The sequence below is a fragment of the Meles meles genome, chromosome 7 (assembly GCF_922984935.1).
Source record: "Meles meles chromosome 7, mMelMel3.1 paternal haplotype, whole genome shotgun sequence".
In the NCBI taxonomy this organism is placed as follows: Eukaryota; Metazoa; Chordata; class Mammalia; order Carnivora; family Mustelidae; genus Meles; species Meles meles.
The window spans coordinates 144,090,722-144,112,235 of record NC_060072.1 but is presented as its reverse complement, the minus strand read 5'-3'; the positions used below and the strand labels follow the sequence as shown (position 1 = coordinate 144,112,235).

The 21,514-nt window shown below is 50.2% G+C and overlaps 1 protein-coding gene across 10 annotated transcripts in view; it reads right to left on the bottom strand.

The window, feature by feature from the left end:
* Positions 1–21,514, bottom strand: part of SFMBT2 (Scm like with four mbt domains 2) — a 233,291-nt gene that overhangs the window by 197,826 nt on the left and 13,951 nt on the right. For 6 of the 10 annotated variants that reach the window (XM_046012380.1, XM_046012377.1, XM_046012376.1 and 3 more), the window contains exons 2-4: positions 12,738–12,889; positions 5,755–5,849; positions 3,843–4,083 (exon numbers count right to left, since the gene is read on the bottom strand). In XM_046012380.1, coding sequence (XP_045868336.1) covers positions 3,843–4,083; positions 5,755–5,849; positions 12,738–12,837 — 436 coding nt within the window. In that variant the 5' untranslated portion in view covers positions 12,838–12,889. Of the gene's footprint in view, positions 1–3,842; positions 4,084–5,754; positions 5,850–12,737; positions 12,890–13,241; positions 13,447–21,514 lie in introns of those variants that run through there. The other 4 variants (XM_046012379.1, XM_046012381.1, XM_046012384.1 and 1 more) reach the window with 3 other exon arrangements.

Here is a 21,514-nt window from a genome sequence, read left to right as displayed (position 1 = left end):
CGTGGGAATGCGGCTGACGCTGTACCGCCGTGGGAGGGCTCGGGTGGGAGCATCCACTCCTGTGGGGACAGCACAGGACGCAGGGACGCTGAATCACTGGGCTGTGTACCTGAGACTAACGTAACGTGTGTCAACGATACTTCAATAAAGAGAGAAAGAAAAACTGAGAAGCAGCTCCCAACAGACACTTTTCCGAAGAGCACACACGGGTACTTCTCCACATCACTGATCATCAGGGAAACTGCAAATCAAAACCCGCCGCAGGTCTCACCTCACCCCTACGGAATGGCTGTCCTCAGACAGACAAGGGACAACACGCTGGCGAGGATGTGGACGACGGGGAGCCCACGCTCTGCTGGTGGGTGTGCCCATCGGTACAGCCTCTCTGGAAAACAGTACAGACGTTCCTCGAAAACGTACAACTAGAACTACCTTACGATCCAGCAGTTCTGTGACTGGGTATCTCCCCAGGGGAAACCAAGACTCTCTGTCGCAGGGTTTTCTGCACGCCCGGGTTCACAGCGGCGTAAGTTACAGCACCCAAGACCCGGGAACAACCAAAATGTTCACTGAATGTACATATGACGGAATATTCTTCAGCCACAAGAAAACGAGGAAATCTTACCGTCTGCCACAACACGGACAGCCCCTGAGGCATAACATTAAGTGAAACAAGCCAGACAGACAGAGACAAACACTGTAGCACCTTACTTCTGCATGGACTCAAAAGAAAAACAAAAACAAAGAACCGGTAACCCTCATACTACTGGAGATGAGATGTGCGCCTCCTAGAGGCCGTGGGGGGTAAGAGAACTGGAGGACGGAAGTCGAGAGGGACAAACGTCTAGCTACGACCGTACAGGGACGGAAGGCGCAGCGTGAGGGCTCCAGCTAACGCTGCCATGCGGTACAGCTGAAGTTTTCAGACAGTAAATCCCGAGAGGTCTCATCACGAGGAAAACAATTTTTTCTTTCGGTTTGTCTTTGTCGCTCTGCGAGAGGACAGCTGTCCAGCAAACTCACACACGGCTGTGGCTTCCTTCCATCTCAATAAAACCGGAAGGGAGAAGAAGGGAAATCCCGGGACACGCCGCACACGGACAAACCCTGAGGACACAACGCCGAGGGAAAGTAAGCGGGTCACAAAGGACACACACTGCACGACTCCAGGTACGTGAGGACTCAGACGCGCAAACCCAGACGCAAACCCGGAGAAGCAGGCTGTGCGGTGGAGGCTTCCAGGGGAAGGGAAATGCGGGGCTGTAGCTCCGTGGGTCCAAAGCCTCAGTTATGCAAGACAAAAAGGGTCTAGAAATGGGCTGACACTGTGCTTATAGTTCACAAGTTTCCATCCACTTAAAACTCTGTGAAGAAGGTAAAAAAAAAATAAGAGAAACATAAAAATGTGGCTTATGACAGACCCACAGTGCAGGCCAGGCCTGCGACGCATTGCAGAGAGCTCTACCAGGCTCGGCCAGCTGTGTTTGCCTGCAGACCTGGGACGGGGCACAGAGATACAGCGGGGACCGGTCACCACCCACGAGTGCCCCTCCCTCCACAGAGACAGCAGAAACAAGGCTCACACTCGCAGCTCCAGAGACATGCAAAGGCCAGGAAGAAAGGCACTTCAGGGATTCCTCTCCTCAAGGGCATCTACACAATAAGCAGAGACCATAACCTCCTTCCAGAGCATTCGCTCCCTCGATGAGCACCTACTCAGACCTCACCAAGCACAGGTGTCAGCACCGGGCCACCCAGGTGCACAATTGCCCACTGCAGAGCCCGCCGCTCAGGGTAAAACCACAGAACGGAGACTGCGGCTGCACCCGCCCACGGCCGAATGCTGAAGCACAGGGCAGTGCAGACCGCCGGCGGAATAGTACGCAGCCAGGAAAAGGCATGACGTCCTGAGCCATGCAGTGAACAATAGGGGTGAGCCTCCAGGACACGATGCAAAGTTCAAGAATCCAAACGCAAGCGGTCTCACGTCCTGTGAATCCGTGTGTTTCCATGATCGAGGCTGCAGAAACAAAGCAGGCCAGAGCCTAGGGGATGGGAGAGCAGAGTGGCGGTCTTCCCTTACGCAGGGAGGACAATGCTCCGGCATCAAGACAACGACAACGGTTGTGCAGCCTGTGACTACACCAAAAATCACTGAAGGGCACACTTTCAAGGGCGAATTTCACGGTACATGTATCATCATCTCATTTGTTTTCAAGGATCAGTAAGGGGGGGAGGGGCAGGGTGGCAAATGTGACCAATTCCGAGGGCACCAAGGGCTTTGTCAGCAAAAACAGGGTCTGACCTTGGCCGCCTGTGAGCTCGTGGCTGGAGGAGGCAAAGGTGCAGGAGGACGGCCTGCGCGTGGGGAGCACAGGTGCAATGACCCAAAGCAGGACCCAAGGGCCCAGCCCTCGTTCTTCTGGGGCACTCAGGGGCCTTGATGTCAGCCGAGGCCCAGGCAACACATCCGGTCCCTACAAAAACGTCACGGAAATGCAACTCAAGCTCCACGGGTCGTGGGTCACGCGTCCATGACCACCTCTTAGCAGTCCCTCTATTAGGCACAATACAGGGGAGAAGAAAGCCGTAGACCATTCCCACCATTCAGAAGAACAATATACCAAAACTTCAGAAAGTAGATCAAATCGCAAAGTCCTGGGCAAAAGCAACTGCCAAAATGGGGGACAAAAAAAGAACTGGAAACTCAGCAACACTACGTGTCAGGTGGAAGGAAAGCTATCAGGTCCAAATTAAGCTAGACCGACAGGTACTATGAAGACACGACACGGGCTTGAGCCTCGGCACCCAGGCTCTTCGAGCATCAACGCTGCCGTCACCACGGGATCAAACACTGAAAACAGGGTGTTTCGATTCAAATATTTGCAAAGGGGGCTTTTCTCACTTACAGGATCAGACGAGCTCCTCGGTTTCTCCAAGTCCATGCCACCGGCAGTTCGAGCCCCATGATTGCCTGTTTGGGGGACTGTCCTGTGTGGCGCCCTGGCCCTTCCACCACAGGCCAGCAGCACCCCACTGTCGTAACCCAAAATGCTTCCAGACACGGCTGAATGTCCCCTGAGGGGTACGGTCGCTGGAGGAAACCACTGTTTTCCGCCAACTAAATGTACCTTCTCTCTACAAGCTCTGACAATTCCCTTGGGAAGAACGTCCTTTCTCTACATCTGCCTGGTTTTCTACACGCCTCCCACCCTGACAGTCTCCCCACAAGAAGACAAATGAAAACTTACTAGAGAAGCCCGTTCCATGGGCTCTGTTCAAAGCCCAGTCTCGGGGTGCGTGGGTGGCTCAGTTAGTTAAGCGGCCGACTCAGCGGCCGACTCTTGGTTCCGGCTCAGGTCTTGATCTCACCGTCGTGAGATCGAGCCCCACGTCAGACTCTGTGCTTGGTATAGAGTCTGCTTCAGCTTCTCTCCCTCTCCCTCCAGCTCACACTCTCTCTCCCTCTCTCTGAAATAAGTAAGTGAAGTCTTAAAAATGCCCAGCATCTAAAGCAGAAGAAAAGCAAGACCATCCATCGGCGGGGGAACACGAGGTTTCCGTGATGCATCTCCTCTCTTACCCCACACCCATTTGAGGATTAGACTCCAAAGTCTTAGTCCCCCGAAGGCCACGGAGGTCTCAGCGGACAACTGAAAATGCACCTCAGCCCCCCTCCCACTCGGGAGTCCTCCTCACACTGAAACTCACAAAGCACCAGACATTCCAATAAATCGGTTTTGGAGTCTCCATGAGCATCTGGAATGATGATCACGTGCAACTCCAAAGGGCTGTGGGCTCGGGACATGAGCTACCCGGCCGTCCAGACGCAGGGAGCTTACCATCCGGAGGCATCAAGGCCTTGTTGTTCTGTGTGCACCACCCCACGGGGTGGAGATCTGCAATCACCACATCACACCAGAAGTCGGCCCGGCGGTCCTCGCCATACCCGCAGTAACGCAGAAGCAGCAGCTGCCCACACGTGGTGATGACCGTGGCCACCCAATACGTGTCCGGGTTGTTCTTGTTGGCCACCTCCAACTTCATCCCCGGCTGGAAGTTGCTCTGAAGACTGATTTCAACCTTCAGGAAGGAGAAACACAGGGAAAATGTCACCGCATCAGACACATTGTATCAGACGAGAACTACTGCTGCTTAAAAACACTATTCCTCTTGCCCTAGGGCAGCTGGAAGAGAAATACAAGAAGGGGCCCTAGCAGACATTTACCAGTAGCCTCGTTAATATCAGAGATAAAAACAGATGAAATTAACTTTAGTAATGTATTTAACTCAAATATTATGTATCCCAAATGTTGCCATTTGAAGATGTAATCAACATGAAAAAATACGGAGTTGTTTTCCATTGTTCTTTTCCAAGGCAGCCCACAAAATCTGGTGAGCTTTCTACGTTCACCCCACATCTCCAGGTGGATGGCACTTCTGAACTGCTCAGAAACTCCACGTGGCTAGGCGCCACCGGGAGAATAGCACAGCCTTTAAGAATGCATTTCTTTTTCTTTTTTTATTTAGGGGTGATAGTATATTAATAGGTACCAGCCGTCCCCCAAAAAGGAAGCTTTGCAAACCGGTGAGCCATGACATTGGAAAGCTCACGCATTGGACATCCCCAAGGAGCGGCTGCCTGATTTATATGTGGCTCGTCGATGGGTCCACACGGCTTTTCCGTTAAAGCTGGAGCACAGGCCTGGGGAAACTGTGCGTCGGGAAGGAAACTACGCTGTGGTTGGAAGGAAAGTGGGAGAAGTGACTGGATCGAAGGGAACAGGGTGGCTCCACATGGAGAAATGTTGATGACTTCCTGGTCCAGAAAGGAAGGAAAAAATTGTGGATCGGTATCTCTTTCCTTAACTCCCTCAAGGGATCTAGCCAAGTCATCCCAGCATTTTGAGAGGCAAAAGGGCCAAAAGCAAGAACCAGCTGGAAAAGTGCCCCAGTTTGCTCACCAGACTCAGGCTAAATCTTTGCCTTAGATAGCCCAGTGGAAAAGAAAAAAAAAATGTTTCTCAGAATTAAATTTTCATTTCCAGTAAAGCAATAGTAATGCCTCAGAACTCGGGTTCTGGAAATTGAGTCTTTCCCTTGCTAATGATAAATTACCAAAATCTCATACATAAGCAAACGTCTGATAAAACCTCCATCTTTTATTTCCTGGACCTTGCCCTTGGCTCGGCACACTTTGTGCATTGCTCAAAGAAATATTACTGATGAAAATGATTTTTCGGTTTGACCCAAATGTGTTCTGAATATTTAGTTATTTCCTCTCATTTCAATCACCTGCCTACAAATGGCTCTAAGACTTATAGGTGTCCTTTTGAAATAAAAGTATCCACTCAAAATAAAAATAATTACCCTTCCTAGATGACATTACTCAGGCCATGAATTTGCCCTGTTTGCTGGCTCTTCACTCCCATCAGTCCTACCTGTCTCGGGCTGTGTGCCCTTTGCAGGGCCACGTCTGTCTGTCTGTCTGCTGTGGTGTCTCAGGGTGCAGAATAAAGGTAAGGTGCACACGGTTCCTGCACACGGAGCCCCACGCAGGGTCCAGCCCTGCTACCGGAAGAGATCAAGTGCAAGGACAAGGCCCATCTTTCTGACAGCTGCCTGCCCTCCCCTTTTGATTTCTAAAAAATCCTGCCTCAATTTCCCGTTTCTTCCCAAAGGTTCGGCATCTTCCTGCGGATGCCCCTTCCCACCCTCTGAACGCAGACCAGAAAGACAAGCGGGGAGACCTACATGCTTGAAGGACGTGTGAGGGGCCGCGCTGGCGCCTGTTTCTTCCAGGTACTCCCCCCAGTTAAAGCCGATTTCCTCCAGGCTTGAACCTTCTTCTGTCAAAAGACAAAGAAAAACGGAAGAATATCAACACCAGAGCGAAGAACGGAAAGGCACCCGCCTTCCCACTGAAGCACAGGGGGTCCTTAATGCAAGAGACAAGGGAACTCAACGGCGCAGAAGGGTCCTGTTGAGGGCACTGCGAGGGCCCCTGGGGGGCTCGGTCGGTAGGTCAGTGAAGCATCTGCCTTCGGCTCAGGTCATGATCCCAGGTCAGTGGATCCATCGAGTCCCATGTCGGGCTCCCTGCTCAGCCCAGAGCCTGCTTCTCCCTCTGCCTCTGATGCTCCCCCTGCTCCTGTTCTCTCTCTCTCTCTCAAATAAATAACATCTTTAAAAAAAAAAAAAAAAAAAGAATGCTGCTGGTCCCGTCAGCTCCAAGGAAGGGGAACGCTGAGGAAATCCTGCCTGAACTACGCTGGCAAAATCAAGTGTAAAATTAAGCGCTCTCGGGCAAATGAAAAGCGATTTGTTTCAGGGCATACCTGCTGCCGGTTAGAGTGCTTGTTGGGAATCAGCCACCGTCACGGTGGCCCTCCCTCCTCCGGGGAGGCTGGAGGACCAGGCCAAGGAAACCTGGACGTGTAGACAGCACGGGCACCTCAGAGTGCTGAGAGATTAGAGATCAGACGGCAACAGCACAGACTGTTTGTGTCCTCAGGGACCTCAGGAAGCACTGACTCTGATGTTCTTCCAAGGAAAAAACTGTCTGAGATCCAGAAGCCTTGCTCAAGTATGTGAGGTCACCTAGCAACTTAGGGACAGAAACCAACCGGCTGCCAATCAAGCAATTCTCAAAACATTTAAGACCGTACATAGGATACAATCTGTATAGTCAAAAAGAACCCACTAACTCATTTTAATGCATGGATAAAAATATCATGCCGTGGGTTCCAACGGGAAGAACGCATAAGCTGTAAACATGACTTTAACCTATCTCAAGGCTATCATAGCACAAAGAACATAGAGCATAGGGCTGTCCACACATGTGCTTAAGTGAGAGCATCAAAGTTTAGTTTCCCTTTTCTTGTGAGAACGCAATGGCTGCTGATGTTCAAGCTGTGTGTCTTCTACAAGCAAGAGCCTGTTTCATGGGCCAAGAATAAACACCGCTCTTGGTCCCATTATTAATGGAGAAGTGTATCCTGGCACGCGAGCCAGGGCATCAGCTGCAGGAGGCTCTTGGAAAGAAAGCCATGCGTTCTTCAATTGTAAGTACGGAAAGTAATTTTCTGGTGCTACTCTGTATCGTCTCAGAAATGGATAGATCATTTTGGAAAGCCAAACAATGCTAGGTTAAAAGCAGTTACGTTACATTTTGTCTTCTAAATCAAAGTTGCTCAGAACTAGCCTCCTTGATGTCACCCCCCTATGAGCTGGTTTATAATTCAATGTGCAGGAAAAATAAAAGTGACCCGAAGAGAAACCCTTCCCCCTTGTTTTTGTCCCAACATTCCACTTTATCCAGGGACTAAGGTCCTTCCATTGGAAACAGGCTCCCTGAAAAAAGTCAGCAGGTCCCGCAGCGGCCACCTAACAAGAGACGTTGCGGAGACACCATGAGGCAAACCTACAGGGAAAGCAGTGGCTTTCTGGAAAACCCCTACGGGTGTCGCCCAATGGCTCGACCCACAACTCTTTCCCCAAAAGGCCGCAAGCATCGATTACCAGTTTTGCTTTCTGATGGACTAGCCAGAAACATCCGCACACATCTCATCTGCTCAGGGCGCCTGGTGAAGAGGAAGTCTGTGACTTCTCCACAGCCTACCTGTCCGGCCCCCGCTCAGCCCAGGCCACCTGCAGGCCTGCCCACCCCAGCCAGGGTCACGCATTTCCAGCCCCACAGAGCCACCACGCAGTCACAGCAGTGTTGTAAGACCTACGCGGGACCAGGAAGTCAGTTCGCTGCTAACCGCTTTGCATGCATCAGCCCCTTTCATCCTTGCAAAAACCCTGACAGATGGCGACTACCATCCCCATTGCACAGAAGAGACGACAGGAGCCCAAAGAGACTGGGGACGGGGGCTGGTCACCAGGACCACGCAACTGTCTAGTCCCAGAGGCAAGAATCCCACTCGGGCTGTCCGGTTTCAAGCTGGAGCTGTCCCGAGACGACTCTCTGTATCTCCCTTCTGCCTGCATCAAGAGTGGGGCACAGGCCTTCCGGCACCACTACCCGTTCCTCCTCCTGGCGAACCCAGGGCAGACTCAGGGCCAGCTTCTCTGTCTCCCGTGCTGCGGAGCACGGGAGCACTCCAGACCCCAGTCCGGCAGCAGGATGATGCAGGGGACGGGGGAAGGCAGGAAGCAGTAGCCAAGCTTAGAAAGAACAGCGTATGCAGAACCCCCAGAGCCTTCGGCAGGAGGACAAGACTGGGGGTACGACATGTGTATGAAACTCGGGCCTGGGCCTTCGGAGGCAGGTGGTCCTGGGAGAGCTGTGGGCGAATGAACAGCTCCTGGGAAATGGAAGGGATATCGTAGGGAGTAATGGCTTCCCCCGCAGCAGAAGCATCTGCCTGCGGACACACCCCGGAGGAAGGGCCCGAAGAAGCCAGCGCCTGGGTCTAGAAAGCGTCACTGAGCTTCAGCACCACACCTGGAAGGACCTGGGACCCCATCGCTTGGAATCATCCCTGCGGGTGAGCCCATAGCTTCAATCTCTCTGCTTCAGCCTCAAAACCGCTTGCCCCGGTTCTCCACGCTGCAGACAACTCCAATCAGGGCCACCAGCATTCTCCCCAAAACCCTGTCCTCACCGGAGTTTAACTCATTACAAACCAAGCTTCTCTTCCTGCGATGAGCAGGCTGCAGACGGCTTCCAGGCTCACTCGGGTGCTCGCCCAAGTCACCAGGGGACGGAAAGGCCCCCCAGGGACTCCACAGCGAGCTCGGAAGAACGCTGCCTTGGAGAGAGCCGTTCCACACTCTACCGTCCCAGGAAGATACTTAGAAGTCAAAGCTGGAACGGGATTTTAAAAGTCAAAGCCTGTGTGCCCAGCACCGGTAGTTTTCAATGATAAAATCATACACAACACGCAGGGCCCCCCACCAGAAGGCCTTCCCCGACCTGTGACTCACAGCACGTCCCCCAGGCACACGCTCCCAGAACAGCCCGTTCTCTGAAGACGTTTCAATGAGCAACAGATAAACACGCACCCTGTTTACGAGAGGAGGTCTCATAAACCCAGAGCAAATATTTACAGCTGATTCATAAACCTTGCCAACCCATAAACATTTTATCAGGGAAATTCTGACAAGCTCCCTCCTCTGCCAAGGCACCAGTCAGAAGCGTTTTTCCCTGTGATGTCATGAAAACAGGCCATGAAACGCGACCAAGAAGACTGCACGTTCTCAAAGAAAACAGGCGCGCTCATTAGTGGCCGTTCAGTCGGGGAACAGTCACCTGCACTTAGACAATGCAGACAGCCACAGAGATTTTCCAGAAAACACACACACACACACACACATAAAAATCACCCAGTCACCCAGTTGGGGGGAGGGCAGGGAGAGGGGTGGGCAGTAATTTTTCTAAAGAGAATTCTTTGGGGTCTTTTGTTTGTTTTGTTTTTAACAGGGAACACAAATAGAGTCAAACAGAACCAGTTCCTGGCACCAAGAATCAGAAATCTGAATTTTTCTAATGAGAATGTCAACTCCTTTCCTTCTAAAAAAAAAAAAAAAAAATCTGTGGGACTCCAGTTAATGTATTCCTAACAACAACAACAAAGAAAAAGAAAACACTGCTGAAGCCCATGTTCCCAGCATAACTCTCTTCACTCAGAGGCCCCCCGGGTCTGAACGTGCGACCCCACTCTATCTCCATCTTCATGGGGAAATTACATCCAGCCAGCCTGGAAAAATAACGTCAAGGAGTCTACTTATCACCGTGCCGGCAGTTGTTTGGCTTGCTTTTATCACGGCAACTGGAGAAGCCCAGAGTTCCAGCAAGCCAGCCCCGGTCCACAGCCTCCTCCACCCACCGGTGACAACGCCGTCCGCCCTGTCTGCCGGGGAGGCCTCGGGCTCGCGGGTCTGCGCTCATCCCAGCCACATCCTCCGTGCCCCTGGGAGGAGGAGTCGTTTCCCGGGGTGCCTGTTTCCTTTATAGGACTCAGATGCCAGTCAAACTAGGATTTGAGCTTTCATTAGGAAAAGAGGCAAAATGGGAAATAAAAAAAGCCGTTAATCAGATTCGGACCTCACTGCTGTCCCGTGAAGCTTTTGTGAAAGTCAGAGGGACAGCTCGTCTGCACAAGGAAGGGCAGCGGCTCAGGGTAGTCCAAGTCCAAGCAGCCGCTGTCACCTGGGCCGAGAAGAGCTCCAGGCACCTACGCGTAGTCACCTGCTGGGGGAGACGGCCCGTGTCCCATCACATGTGGGGAGAGGACAGCAGACAAGTGGAGCGAAGGACAAGAAAACAGCTGGGTCATGCCCACGTCCCAGAAAGTGCGTGTCTGCACGTGGAGGGGGAGTGCTTGGCACACCTGGGTGACTTCGCCCCCACGGAAGGGCAAGTGTGACCCAGTATGCAGAGCACCTGCTCCCGGGCCTCCAGACGCCAGAAACGAAACCCTGGTCCCAACCGAAGAGCCAAGGGACTTCGCCATGTCGTCCGGGGTTCCCCTCTTTACCATGCGGATGATACAAGCAGCGATTTCAAGGGGTCATGGAAGGGTAAACTGAGTCAACAGACACAAAGTACTTGCAGAGTGCCTGCCATACAGTTCGAACTCGGGGTCATGGAGAACCAGCAGCGCTTGCCTTCTCCTGCTCTTCTGGTGAGTGGGTCCTGCACGAAATGCTCGCGGCCCCAATCGTGTCACAGTGGGTCCCACCACCAGACACCCCCACCACCGATGCCAGAACAGGACCTGTCTTCTATATTATCAGCTCGAAGGGGAAAATAAGCTTCCTGAGGACTCCTACTTGAGTCGGGTTTACCAGACAGTGTTTGAGAAGACGTTGGGTTCCTGCCAGTCAGCCTCTGCCCTCTACAGAGGTTTAGATCCCGCCCTAAATTTATTTCTCCTTGAGGAGCCGCTCTTTGGGGCTCATCTAAAAGTTTCCACAAAGAGCCGCTTGTGGAAATTCCACGGAGAAGGACAGATCAGCCACATAAGGGGGAAAAAGGCTCCTGGGCCCATGTCTATACGTGTTAAGACACTCTGGAGCCCTTCAGAACTACCATTTCCGGAAAAGAGCCTCCCGTCTTGTGTGACTCAGGCCGCTATCGTGCGTGAACAAGGAGGCCACCGTGAAGTGTGAGCACACAACGGGCCTTCGGCACAAGCCCTGTGCAGCCGGGGACGGAACAAATCTCCTGCTTCCCTATTCATGCGATCCCCCATGAGGAAACGCAGCCCAAATAAATTTCCCGACACCATATTACCAATGGGCTTCAAAACCTGCATAAGCTGGTATTACCGCTGCAAGAAACTGAGAAGTCCACACACCTTAGGTTTTTCAACAGGCTCGAAAACACACCTTTGAAAACGAGGCAGTCCCAGACACAGGACCATTCCGTGAAGGCACGGTGAGAGCCCGGGAAACCAAAAGTGGAAATGTAATCTCACGCAGCAAACGTAAGACAGTTTTTTCTTTAAAAAAAAAAAAGCGTATTTGTACTTAAATAAGAGTAGGGTGAACCTTCCGCCTATGGGACCGAGTTTCCTCAGCAGAGAATTTCCACACTTCCACTGGGGGACATGTCTCAGCTCTGCTTCTAGAAGCTTCCTCACTCCAGCTTCCATACAGAAAAATCCCAGTGGGGCGGGTGGGGAAACGGGGCTGATTCTGAAGCAGACACGAACACCCTTCTACATATTTAGACAATCACTTAAGGGCTTTCCAGATTTTTTTTGCAGATAAAGATAGAAATTTGAGTTAACACAATAAATCCAACGATACCGAGCCATCTGTAACGCTGCCCTTGACAGCACTCATCCGAATAAAAAGGCAAACATCGTGATTTCTCCAGGTAAGGGTCAAATCTCCCAATGAGTTAAGGATCAACAGTTTTTTACACGAATTCACCAGAGCAAATATTCATGATCCAGACAGATAACCTGGGCTGATTGAATTTGCTGTGATGCAAATAGAGCAATCTTTAAAAAAAAAAAAAAAAAAAAGAAGTGTCTTTTTATTTTTTTTTTTTTTTTGCTTTTAAGAAGTGTCTTTTTAAAACGGACTCTTGTGTAAGTATTTAGAAAAAGATGCGTGAATTAACTCACTGACGAAATACTAACATTCGATCTAAGGCTGCTTAGGTGTTAGATTCCTTGAACGGAGGAAAAACTTGACCACAGACTCACGTGACCTAAATTTCTTTCCCATCAGGCACTTCTCCGAAAGACAGGTTCAAGGTTTCAGAGAGGAGGGGAGGCGGTGGCATCGGTGCCTGGCCGGATCCCGCTGTCCTGTCCCTCAAAGCACTTGGGAGACAAGTATGACGTTCCCACTTCCCTTGCTCCGGTGCAAACACAAGAGTCATTCTGGCCAAGAGATTCTGAGCAAAAGGGACAGCTGTGTCTTGGGAGCCAGATAACGTCACCATTGGTTCAGGACCCGTAAGAGAAAGACGGTGCGTCCCGACTGGCGAAAATGACATAAAAGTATTTACTGTGTTCGCCACTGAGATGCTGAAGCGATCTGTCACCTCACTGTGACCCACCCCTCGGCCTAGTACAGGAAATACTCATTTGGGGCTGAACTTTGCGTAACTTTCAAGCTACTCGAGGCTTCTAACTATGACAGCAGATGCTAGGAACAGGCAGCTGAGAGATCTGGAAATGTTCGCCTCACGGATGCCTGAACATTTTCACGAAGATACAGGTCACTGAATCAGCACGTCAGAGAGAGAAATCCAGAAAACAACGTCCCACCTGAATCGAGACCTCCATTACCGCTCGCTGAGCTTTGCTGTTTCTGCAGGGGTGAGGAGGTGGGTTCCTGCACACCGGACGCGGACAAGCTGCCCTCCATGCCTGGTGAGTAAGGGTCCTCCTCCCTTAACGCATCCCTCAGCAAGAATTACCTAGGAGCAACCAACAAAGGAAAAAAAAAATCAGAGAACCTTGATTATATTCTTTTGTTTTTCAAGTCCCTCCCCACCAAAATAACAGCATCCCTTCAGATCTGCTACCGGGTCATCCTAACACGCAGGATGCCGGGTAACGCCGGTAACAGAAATACCCACACCCGGGGGACACGGCTCGCGTGTGTCCCAAACAATACGCGACCAGACCCAGGCAAGCGCTCAACGTTTGCCAAGGTGCTTTCTGACCAGTCAGACTTCTCCGAGCACAGTCTGGCTAGTCTTCGCTTGCATTCTGCTAGCACGAGGTGGAAAAACAGGTAAAATTACAGGTGCTTCTCACGGAACCTACAATTCAGTTCATCTTCGTTCCAGCTCACGAAACAGCCGGGCACGCCGCTCTCAAGGGTCGGCCACGGTCAAAGCCGGTGGTTCGACACAGCCACGCGGGGCTTTTAAATCTTTCCCTCGTTCAACATCTGCTTGTGTTGCACACGTAGATGGAAGTTTGAATCAGCAAAAGAGCAAGGATAGAGGAAGGCACAGAACCTCTACACCTATAAACAGAGTATTTGTCACCCACATAAGGAAAATACCTTTTAAGAACACCACTCCTTAAAAAAAAAAAAAAAAAAAAAAAAGAACACCACTCCTTTTCAAGCCACCACACACGTGCACGCACGCACACACGCACACACACTCACACATATGCATGCACACACCCCTTTGGGTGCTATTCAGTTGACTTTCCTGAAAAATTATTTTGAGGTCAGGTCAAAATTAAAGGTTCATAAAAGGGTGTGAGTCACCTGCGCCACGGCAGGAAAAAGGCAGAAAACTCTCGCAGGAGAAGACGGGTGAGGTCCCGGGTACCTGGTGCGGGAACTTAACCCAGCACCAAGTTACTACCCACGTGTTCATAAAATACTACACCAGACGCTGTGGGGGCGGGGGAGGGATACGAAGCCGTTTGTCCATCAAAATACAAAGAAAGAAAATACCTACTTCCGAATAGGAACCATGGAAATGTCGAGACTGGTTCTCCCAGGAGTGACCTAAGCCTCCTGCAGGTACGAAGAAAAGTACACGAATCAGAAAATGAAATGACAGGTTATCAGGTAAATGTAACCAGTTGGGAGACCATCTTTGACTCACTGCACCGCCTCTGAGCACAGGTGCTTATCCTGCTTTCTGAAGCAAAAGTGAGGCTGTGTGATCTGAGGACGAGAAGTCAGGACCAGGGATACAGGAGCAGTCGAGGCTGTCCCAGGAAACAGGAGGGCACTGGTTAAAAGGCTGAAACGGCTTCTGGGGTTTAAAAGTCCCATCAAGGATTGGGAGATACCCCAGGCTCACCCGAGCCCTGCCTGGGGCCAAGAAAGCAAGGCAGGACAGTCCTACCCCGCCCTCCAGCAGCGTCTAAGACCGACGGTGCAAAGAAACTGGGTGCACACAGGAACGACCTCAACCTAAACGAAAACTGGTGTGTTTTTCTTTAAATAGTTTTTTAAGAAATAAGTAAAGGAATGCATGGAGCAGATACACGGGTTCCAAGATGCTTTAAAACAGAGGGCATTGGCAACCCCAGCACTTCGCACACTGGGGCTGGCTAATTTTACCGCAGCGCCATCCGTTTGCTAAAATCGCGCACGTGATGACAGGCAGAACTGCATTCTCCTAAGGGCACTCCTGTTGCCACGCAGACACTGGGATGTGTGGCAGCCACGGTTCCGGAGGTCCCCTCCCCGCAGGGCGGCATGCAGCTGACCAGGCAGGAGAGGGATGGGGGGACACCACGCCCACCAGTAACGGCGGCATCCAGAGGAAGCTGCTGCACCCTCTGGGAAACACTGCCTCCCTCCCAGATGTCTGCGGGGCTCTGTCGGGGAGATCACCGAGACCTGCGAGGGCCAAAGGACAAACAGCTGAACGACCACAGGAGGGGGGGGACCCTGGGAGCCAACGGAGTATCAGACAGTCCAGAACGGAGGGCATCCCCACGGGGCACCGGGCGCACGCACTGACCCTTTATAAGCTGGTCAGGGACAGGGACACTAGAGACACAGAGAGGCAGAGGGAAGCAAGACGCAGGAGCCGTGATCACCACGAGGATGGGCGGGGGCAGGCAGGACCACAGGAAGTGCTAGCGGATCAGACCCGAGGCTGAACCCCAAGGCCAGGAGGCTGGTTTGCCCAAATGAGGCCCCCAAGCCTGCGTTCCACTCTGCAGGCAAGAGCAGACACCGCAGGACTTCACTGCGGGAGTGCCATGATGCAACCTGTTCCAGGCAGCCGTACCCCAGACAGACGGACAGACAGGGACAGGACTGAAACGGGACCCTGCGGACGAAGGTCTGGGGAGAGAAGGAAACAAGTACACGGCGTCCTTCACAAGGCCAATTCAGGGGACGTGGTACAAACGACCCAGGGGTTCCCCGACATTAACAAGACGCAATCTCTTCACAGCTTGGAGGCAGCTTCCTAGACTAAATCCCTTTCCACAGCTCGGTCTCCACAGCGTCTGGAGCCCAGGCCATGCCTGTGGAAATAAACACGGCCACAGGAACCACGTCAAACAGGAGGACGACAAACCGCTCCACAGAAACGAACTTCCAGGGGACTTTGTGGGGGCAGCAGAGCTCACTGGTTAAAACCAACCCCAAAGTCCTACAAAATGAAAACGGGATTTTGAAAAGAAAATCTTTTCCTGCCGCCAACCCCGACCCCAAAAAAGGCTATTTTTAAAAAGAGGCATATTTCATTTTGGTTCTTAAAATATATATTAGGTTCAAGACCAAAGGTAAAGCTTTCTATTAATGAAAGTACCTTTGTTTTTTTAAAAGACATGAAAAGAAAGCTCACAAAGCTGGGTTTTTTAAGGGTAACTTCCTGTTTTTTACAATACACTTGGGATCCTGTGTAAAGTTAATCCCACTCTAATTGGCTCCTCTTCTCTCTAAAGTTGTTGAACAACACAATTACAGCAACTTGGAGAGTAGCAAGGCTGCGATCTAGCTGCGTGACCCAGGCAAATGACTTGACCTCTCTGTTCCTTCAAACCTCTCATGAAAGCTTGATTAGATGCAATCCAGGGCCCTTTTCAAATCTAAAGTTCTAGGAATCTATCAGAGCTTTTTTTCAGTGTCAACGGTTTTTTCCGCATTCAGATTACCTGTTTATCTGAAAGAAATGCAACAGAATAAGCATCCTCCCCTGTTAATTCTTCTCCACCTCCTCCTACCATTTGGGAAAAAAAAATTCAGAGACGGTTAAGTAATTTTAGCATAAGCCAAGCAAAAGTCTTGTTAGGAAGAAAATGGGTGGGGAAGAACACTCACTAGATAGTATTCTAGCGCTAACCAGAAATTATTAGGGGTTTTTACCTATTTTGAATTATCTTTAAGCCAACAAGGTCCGGTCGAACTTTCTAGACCTCCAGGGTCCAATACAGTAACCACCAGCCACATGTGGCTACAGGGCCTTTGAAATGCAGCTAACATGAAAGATGATTTCAATAACCATCAATCCTTGGCTCTCTTGAAAGTTTTAATTTAACAACAGCAAGCTCATTAAAAGAGAACCCAGGAATTTTAAAACCTAGGAAACTTCAAAAAGAGACTTAACGGCTTCCCCGTGATATCCCACAAACATTTCACAGCAAACGCTCCGATGAAGCCGGTTTTTACGGAATGTGCTGCAGTTTTGCGTCGCTATAATTTCAAAGAAGAAAAGATCCAACATCCTAAAGCATGCGCGTCACACTAAAATCGCTTCCTGTTTTCATTCATCTATAAATTCGGGAAAATCAGTCCAGCTCAAAAAATGTAATCAGGCTTCAAGTTTTTCTGGGAAGGAAAGAGAAAAGTCCATGAATGCAATTATGAAGAAATGAGTCATGTATCAATGGCTTATAGAATACTTATTGAAGGGGGAAAAGTTTGCTCAAGTTTTTATGACTTCTCGGGGATTCAGCTCTCTGCCCTTGCCCCCAGCCAGACACCGTAAAAAGGGAATCAGGGCCTATAAAGTAAGACATCAATTTAAATGCACCAAATCAATCATTTTAAATAGAACTCAAGGGTAACATCATAAATATCAAAAAGAAAGCCACATCAATGAGTGGCAAAGTTAACCCTTACGTTATTCTATAAGGACAAGTGACAAGACCCTTGTTTAAAGAGGAGACTGCAAAATGGTTTTATTTTAGCGAATGTCACGTTACACTTGCACTTTCTCAACCATGTTTACTGGCTTCCTTCCCATAAAAGGTATACGCACGCTGCAGAAGTCTAGAAAAATGAAATGATAAAGGAGCACATGAAAATCACTTATCATTCTAACACCCGGGAATAATTAGCCTTATGTGGAGAGTTCGTCCCCGACAGCTTTTCTGCAGGGTTTCAGTTCACCTAGAATTGAGAATTTTAATTCACGTTTCATTTACCATCACAAAGACAGCACTTCCCTCACATCATTAAAATTCCTTGAAAACACGACTTGCAATGGTTGCACAATTTTTATTATAATATGAATACGGTAATTTATTTGCCACTCCCCTCCTACTGACCATTAAAGCGTTTTTTTCTTTTTCTCCATCATCAGCAATGCCGTGTCTACCACACTCAGCCATAAATGCTAACAGACCTCTGAGGCTTCCTTCACAAGGAGCCCCAGAGGTGAGATGAGGGGCCAAATGCGGGAACACATCTAAGCCTCACGACCCACGCCACCTGCGATCCCACGGATGCGAGCCTCCCGAAGAAGCGAGGCAACGGGAAGGGAGCCTGGTGCGCTGTCCACTCCCGCCACCACGTCACAGGGAAGTAAGCATCATCTCGTCTACACCACCCCCACTTAGGGCCCAAATCCCACCAAACACACCCTACAAGGATCGTGCTCCCTTTTTGTAAGTCTGTGATTATGATGCTCTAGTTGTCACGGCTGACCTCAGGATGCATGCAAAGCTTTTGTCCAAAGATTGATGTAAAATGCGGTCTTTGGTTTAAAAAAAAAAAAAAAGTCACAGTTCCCACCAGCAGTGACCAAGGTGCTTCAAGCCCAAGGAGGCCGAGGTCCCCAGGGAAGTGAAAGCAGGGCCTCCTACATTATGAGTGGGTGAGCCTCATGGCGGGAGGGTAACCCGTACTCGACGGGGTGCTCACTACCTAGAATGGTGTCCACTGCCTCAACGGTTCTCAAAACTGAAGGCAAAGAATCAGCTGGAGGGCCTGTCAAAACTCGGGCTGCTGGGCCCCACCCCCGAGTCTCTGACCCACAGATCCAGAGAACTGCCTCATTCCTCTGTCTTCTAGCAAGTTTCCAGGTGCTGCGGACGCCGCTGGGCCGAGCACTGCCCTCGGAGATCCGCTGCTTGATGAAAAGACTTTTGTCTGGGCTGCTGAGAAAGATAAAGCAGTTCTTCATCAAGAGATATTTAACAAAGGTGTACCCCCCAAGATACTATTATTTCTGCAAAGTCATTTACATGTGGCAAGGGGAAGGTCGGTTCTCCCAGAAATAGCTCTGCGTTAAAGAGTCTTGCATGGTGGGGCGCCTGGGTGGCTCAGTGGATTAAGCCGCTGCCTTCGGCTCAGGTCATGATCTCAGGGTCTCATGATCTCATGATCCTGGGATCGAGCCCCGCGTCGGGCTCTCTGCTCAGCGGGGAGCCTGCTTCCTCCTCTCTCTCTGCCTGCCTCTCTGCCTACTTGTGATCTCTCTCTCTGTCAAATAAATAAAATAAAATCTTTAAAAAAAAAAAAAGTCTTCCATGGTAAGCAGCTTTCCCTGCAGAATGCCAGTTACCACCATTCTGTCTCACAAAGTCAAGCTTTGCGACACCATCTGCCGAAGTCAGGCCAGCCTGTTCCCGGTAAAAGTTCGGTAAGAGCTGCGGTTTATCAAGAAGGCATCGTGTTGACTCTTCATGGGGGAGCCACGCTCCTAATGGATCTATGTATCTGGACGAATTACTTTTTCCAGGTCTCTTTTCTCAAGAAGCAAAAGGAAACTGGCTTGTACAATCTCCAGGGACTCTTCCCGCGGTCCCTCACTCCTGGGAATGCCTCCTTCTTCAAACCCCTTGGCTGACTGCCATGGTGCTCATCTCCACACCTCTGATAACTCACTTATGAACTTCCCCGTTTCTGTCATCGAGTCATGTGCTCACACTCAGCCCGCTCCCCCTCCCTCCTGCCCTTCGCCTCCTAACAGGTGTGACCCCAGCAGGTCTGTGAAGGCGTCCCAGCTGACCTCACCATGGCACATGGTGCCCCTTCCTCACACAACCGTGCTCCGGAGTCAGTCATGATCTTGTTCTTTCCACGTCCTTAGTTTTAACAACTTATCACCCATCCAAACGCAATCTTTCCACTATCTACTTCTCTTCTCGATAAACTGACATAAATAGGCATTTTGTTCCTTTCATCTCAAGAACTTTCCACCCGGGCCTCTGCTCTGCTCCTATCCAGGCTGCCTTCTATGCCCAGCAGATGCCATCTGAGACCTGGCTTCTCTTTCCTTTGTCACACTTCCTGTCTTCTGGGTCCCCCATGTCTTGCTTTTCTCTTCTGAGGAGGCATGTCTCCTAAGAAAGGACTTAGGTAGAGAAGAGGAGGCCGTGCATGGTTGAAAATGTCATTATCCACCACCACGTTTGAACCAGGAGTTTAGGTGGGTAAAAAAAAATTCCAAAGTTGAGGGACACCTTGGTGGCTCAGTTGGTTAAGCAGCTGCCTTGAGCTCAGGGTCCTGGGATCGAGTCCCGCATCGGGTTCTCTGTGCAGTGGGGAATCTGCTTCTCCCTCTCCGTGCTGCTCCCCTGCTTGTGTGCACGCGCTCTCTCTCTCTCTCTCTCTCTCTCTCTCTCACTTGCTATCTCAAATAAATAAAATAAAACCTAAGAAAAAAACACAAAAACAAAAACTACACAGTGGAAAAGAAAAAGAAAAACATCCTCTCGCAGAGTTTTGAGGGCTTCTGTCCACGATCTCGCAGCTTCCACTGGGGACGTAGGTCAGCGGCGCAGCTCCTGGGGCCTTTGACGATCTGCTTGTGGCTTCAGGGCACACAGACTTCTTTCAAGTGTGAAATTCATGTTCTTACACTAGGATATTTTCTTGAATTACTGCTGATTTCCTCATCTCTGTTCTCTTTTACCCAAATAGTCAATCAACTGTCAGAACTCTTCAATCTGCTTAATGTTTCCCTTTATGTTGTCACTTTATTTTATTTATTTTTTTTAATCTTCCTCTTGGGATCTACTTTCAGTTTCTCCCTCTAGCTCCTCTATGGAACTTCACGGTTTCATTGCATAAAGCTCGGTCTAAACTCTCATTAAGACTCCCTTTCCTACCCTATCCTGTACTTGTTACCGGGATGCAAAGTCTAAACCCTCCCTGCGGTGATTCACGACCTTCTCTGAGAGATTTGTAAGTTATTTTGTTCCCTTGGTTGGTTCTGGTCTCTTCTAGGCACCTTGCTCAGAAGACAGGCAGCACTTTGTGGTTTCTCTTGTTTAAGAGGAGGGGCTGCCAAGGGGCTGGCTGGCATCTCTCAGGTCATTCCAAGAGGAAACCCCACCATGACTGTCTTAACTCTCAGGTTGGTCAACATACACTGGAAAGGGTTCCACCCTACTCTGTCATAGAAGGCTGAGGTCTCTGCCTACTGTCAGTGGCTTAGAAGGGGACATCGCAAAACACACACAATCCCTTTCCTCCCTGATGAGGCATGTGAGGGCTCCAAGAAGGATCTCTCTTAAATCCAAAGCAACAGAGGAGGGGTCAGCTGCAGATCACCACTTCTGAGAGTCAATAAATTCCCTTCCTTCCTTACCTACCCCCTACTCACTAATAACTCACGAATATACCACTTTTTCACCTTGATCCTGTTTTATTAGACATGATAAATGTTGCTCTTTTACTGCGCAGAGACAATTACCCAAGCACAGGTGAAAACACGAAGCTTTCTACTGGAAGTCACGAGGCCTCACAAGGGCTCACTTTAGCCAACTGCATTACGCTAGCGACCAAAGAACTCTCTGAGTTACCCGGACTGTTCAAAGGGATCTGCCTCAAAGTCGTTCAAGAAATCTGCAACGTAACTAACTAACATACTCATAATCTCACGCGCACTACTCCGAAGTGGGAAGAGGTTTGCAGTCGTCCGTGTCTTTCCACGACTCAGAAAACGACGGTCCTCCAGAGAGACCACAAAACGTGAAGGTCCAAACTCAAAGCTTATGAAATTCCAGACACGCTCGGGCTGCCCGTGGATGTCTAGCGTGTATCAATCGCGCAGAAAACGGCCTCATTTCCTACTCCCGGCATCTCGAAATGAGCACAGGACACCCAACCTGAGCGAAGACCTTTCAAAATATTTCACATAAAGGGGGAAAGATCGGGGGATTCTGAAGGATGCACAACCCAATTTTTGTCCCAAATCTGATCTCGGAGAAATCACCGCTTCTGTCTTTGGAAGAAGCAACGGGCAAAATGAGCTGCCAAGTAACTGCCTGGGACGGCGAGAGCAGCTCCAGGAACCACACCTGGAAAGGGCTATGGGGAAGGAAAGCCATGTCAGGTGCCAGGACAGCCCCTTCTATCCACCTGGTCACTGGATCAC